At 41.2% G+C, this 4359-nt stretch overlaps 1 protein-coding gene across 9 annotated transcripts in view; it reads left to right on the forward strand.

Annotated features, from left to right (window-relative positions):
- CDK12 (cyclin dependent kinase 12) overlaps positions 1-4359 on the forward strand; it is a 135436-nt gene that overhangs the window by 71445 nt on the left and 59632 nt on the right. For all 9 annotated transcript variants that reach the window (XR_003550608.1, XR_335621.3, XR_335623.3 and 6 more), the window contains one exon: positions 1614-1745. Coding sequence is in view for 5 of the 9 variants with exons in the window: in XM_006155889.3 (XP_006155951.1) it covers positions 1614-1745 (132 nt within the window). In the remaining 4 variants the exon portion in view is untranslated. The remainder of the gene's footprint in view (positions 1-1613; positions 1746-4359) is intronic.

Raw genomic sequence — 4359 nt, forward strand, 5'->3', positions numbered from 1 at the left:
TCTTTCTTTCTTTCTTTCTTTCTTTCCTTCCTTCTTTCTTTCTTTCTTTCTTTCTTTCTTTCTTTCTTTCTTTCTGTCTTTCTTTCTTCCTTCCTTCCTTCCTTCCTTCCTTCCTTCCTTCCTTCCTTCCCTCCTTCCTTTCTTTCTTTCTGTCATTTATTCATTCATTCATTCTGTCAATTTGACCAGCAAGAAAGGGAAAGTAAGAAAGTAAGCTGCCAAGTCTGGGACTCGAACCACAGTTGGCCATGTGGGAGTCCAGTGCCCTCAACTATCATGCCACCTGCTGGCTCAAAATAATAATTATTGTATATATGCTCATGATCCTGAGAGGAATGGGGGAGAAGGGATAGAAGGGATTGCAGAGTGGCCCTCACCCTTGGGGGGGGGGGGATTTTTTTTTTTTTTTTTTTTTTGCTATAGGGCGCATGCACTCTCCAGAAAGACAGAAAGATAGAAAGCGAGAAATCACCCCCCAGAGGGATGGCCGTGCCGCAATTCCTTCTCCATTCTCCTCTCGGGATCTTGGGCAAACACGCACACATGACCAGCGTGAATTTAAGCCACTAGGTCCAGGACTCAAACCGTGGTCAACTACATGGGAGTGACATAGCCATTACGCTAACTGCTGGTCCCTCTGCAAATTAAAATTATAATAATAAGTGATTCTTGCTTTCTATCTCTCTTTGACCTTCCGGTGAGCACCCACACCCTATTGCAAAAATCTAAAAAAAAAAAAAAAAAGTATGAGTTTTTTTTTGAAGAGGTTTTTGCTATAGGGCGCGTGCACTCGCCAGACAGACAGAGAGAGACAAAGAGATAGAAAGTGAGAAATCACCCCCCATGGGGGATGGCCATGCCTCAATCTCTTCTCCTCTTGGGATCTTGGGCATGCATGCACACGCGCCCGGCGTGAGTTTTAAGCCACCGGGTCAGGGACTTGAACTGCGGTTGACTACATGGGAGTCCAGCGACATAGCCATTACGCTAACTGCTGGTCCCAGTATGAGTTTCTTTTTATAGTCCTTTTGTAATTCTCTCTTTTTTTGTAGGCTTTAAATAATATAAAAATCTGAAAAGTCATGACACATTTTTGCCTAGAAAAGCAGAAAATATGTCATCATTTTTCTGTCTACCCATATTTTATTTTGAACAATAAAGTTTTCTCATAGTTCTTTTGATCTTCCCAAGGAAAAATAGAGAATGGAACTGTTGTCTTCATATTTTTACCTGTGTTGTAGCATTTCTTAAATCTTGTGGAGGAGCAAGTCTGCTTGCTTGCACTTGCCAACTTTCAGCTCCCTTCCCACAGTTTTATAAGGAGGTAGAAATTTAGAGATCTTTTCATAAAGATTACAGTTTGAGGGACCAACAGGTGGCATGGTGGTTAAGGTGCTGGATATTTCCATATGGTCGACCATGGTTCAAGTGTTGGACCTGGTGGCTTGTTTTCTCACTTTCTCCCTCTCTCTCTTTCTCTCTCTGTGTCTCTCTCTGGTCAAATTAAAGTAAATGAATGAGTAAATTAAAACAAAATTAATTTTAAAAAAAGATTACAGTTTGAAAGCTATGGGGTTATTGTGACCTTGTCCTTTCTCTGTTCGTTTTTATAGCATTCCTTCAGCGGCACTTGATTTATTGGACCATATGTTGACACTAGATCCTAGCAAGCGTTGCACAGCTGAACAGACCCTCCAGAGTGACTTCCTTAAAGATGTTGAGCTTAGCAAAATGGCTCCTCCAGAGTAAGTATTGGTGGCCATGTCTTAGGAGATGAGACGAACTCTTAAATATCTACAGTAGGCTTTTTTTTTAATATAAATTAATTACTTTATCTAGCTTTATTTATTTATTTTAAGTTTATTTATTTACTTATTTTAATTTTACCAGAGAGGGACAGAGTGATAGAGAGAGAGGAAATGAGAAAGCAAGCTGCCAGGTCTGAGACTTGAACCACAGTTGGCCATGTGGGAGTCCAGCACCCTTAACCACCACGCCACTTGCTGGCCCCTAGTTATTTATTTTTAATTTGACCATAGAGGGACAGAGCAAGAGAGAGGAAAGTGAGAAAGCAAACCATCAGGTCCAGGACCAGGACTCAAACCATGGTCAGCCATGTGAGAGTCCAGTGCCCCTAACCACCATGCTGCCTGCATCCCCTATTTGTGGTGATTTTCCGGCCCAGGACTTGAGCCGCAGTTGGTCATGTGGAAATCCAGCACCTTTACCACCACATCACTTGCTGGCCCTCTACATATGTTTTTCACATAAGGAGATTTGTCATACCATTTTGTTTTGTTTTATTTTTATCTTTATTTTTTAAGATGTCTTTATTTTAAATTTTTTTTTAAGAATTATTTTATTTTACTTTATTTATTTTAATTTGACCAGAGAGGGAGAGACGGAGGAAAAGAGGGAGAAAGAAAGTGAGAAAGCAAGCTGCCAGGTCCAGGATTCGAACTGCATTCGGCCATGTGGGAGTCTAGTTCTCTTAATCACTATGCCACCTGCCAACCCCTATTTGCTATTTTTTAAAATTTTGACCAAAGAGGGACCAGCAGTTGGTGTAATGGGTATGTTACTGGACTCCCACATAGTCGACTATGGTTCGAGTCCCAGACCCAGTGACTTAAACTCATGCCAGGCTCATAACCACCACATCACCTGTCGGCTCTTGTTTTTATTTTTAAACAAGGAACAAATTTAGCTATGTTTGTTCTCATTTACTTATTTTTTTTTACTCTCTAAATTCCTAGCACATTGCCCTATGCAACTGCTTTGAAAGTATTCTTTCTAATGTTTTCTCTTAACCATCTCATCTGCTTGAATCATCTATGTCTATGGTAATTATGTGTATTTCACACTTGTAAGGATAGTCCCAATTTTATATAGTTTGTATTACTTCATGTCATTGAATTTTGATGTAAAAAAAATTTTTTTTTTTTTTTGGAGAGGTTTTTTGCTGTAGGGTGCGTGTGCCCACCAGACAGACAGAGACATAGAGACAGAAAGCGAGAAATCACCCCCCCAGGCCACGCCGCAATCCCTTCTCCTCCATTCTCCTCTTGGGATCTTGGGCACGCATGCACATGCGCCCGGCGTGAGTTTTAAGCCACTGGGTCCGGGACACAAACTGCTTTCGACTACATGGGAGTCCAGCGACATAGCCATTACGCTAACTGCTGGTTCCCCAAATTTTGGTTTTTGAATGTATTGCTCTTTCATTAGAATCTTACCAATTTTCTCTATTCTTCTGGCTCGCCAGAGGTTCTACATTCACATCCCACATTTTGGCATATAAAAAGTATTTTTTTCTCTGAATTTATCACTAGCAATATTACAGCTTTCCTATCAGATTTTTGGGGGCATTTGCCTACCTGAAGAGAAACTGTGTGTCTTAAAAAAATTGATATGAAGGCCAGCTGGTGGCATAGTGGTTAAAGTGTCTGGATCCTGCATGACTGACAGTGTGGTTTAAGTTCCACACCCGGTGTTTAAAAACATGCTGGGCAGGACCAGCAGGTGGCATGGTGGTTAAGGTGCCAGACACTCCCAAATGGCCAATCAAGGTTTGAGTCCCAGATCTGGTATCTTGTTTTCTTACTCCCCCACCCCCCCTTTCTCTGTGTGTGTGTGTCTCTCTGGTCAAAATTTTTAAAATAAATGAATGAATAAAGTTAAAAAAAAAAAACATGGTGAACATATGTGTATGTGTGCTCTGAGTCCTGAAAGGAGGGGGATGAAGGAGAAACGATTGTAGTGTGACCATTTTCCATCGGGGATGTTTTCTCTCTCTCTTTTTCTTTCTCTTTGTCTCTCTGGTGAGTGCATGTGCCCTCTGGCAAATATATATATGTATGTATATATATATATATTTTTTTTTAATTTGCTATAACACATATTCAGTGGTGGAGATAGACAGGAAAAGTGAGACAACACTCCCTATAGAGGATGATACACTTCAGTCTGTTCTTCATATCTTCTTTTGGAATTTGGGGCACATGTGTACATACACCTGGTTTGTTTTTCTTTCAAATTATCCCCTAGGGGAAATAGCCATGCCACAATTCCTTCTCCATCCTCCTCTCCGGATCTTGGGCACACACATACACACTGCTGGCATATTTGTCAAGCTGCCAGGTCTAGCCAGTAGAGTTGGGAATGTGGAATCCAGTGCCTCAACCACCATCCCACCTGCTAGCCCTATCTATCACCCAGTATATATATATATATTTTTTTTTTTTTAAGAGAGATTTTTGCTATAGGGTGCATGCACTTGCCAGAGAGACAGAGAGAGAGAGACAGACAATGAGAAATCACCCCCAGGGGGATGGCCACACTGCAATTCCTTCTCCTCCA

The sequence above is a fragment of the Tupaia chinensis genome, unplaced genomic scaffold (genome assembly GCF_000334495.1).
Source record: "Tupaia chinensis unplaced genomic scaffold, TupChi_1.0 Scaffold000477_1, whole genome shotgun sequence".
NCBI lineage: Eukaryota > Metazoa > Chordata > Mammalia > Scandentia > Tupaiidae > Tupaia > Tupaia belangeri.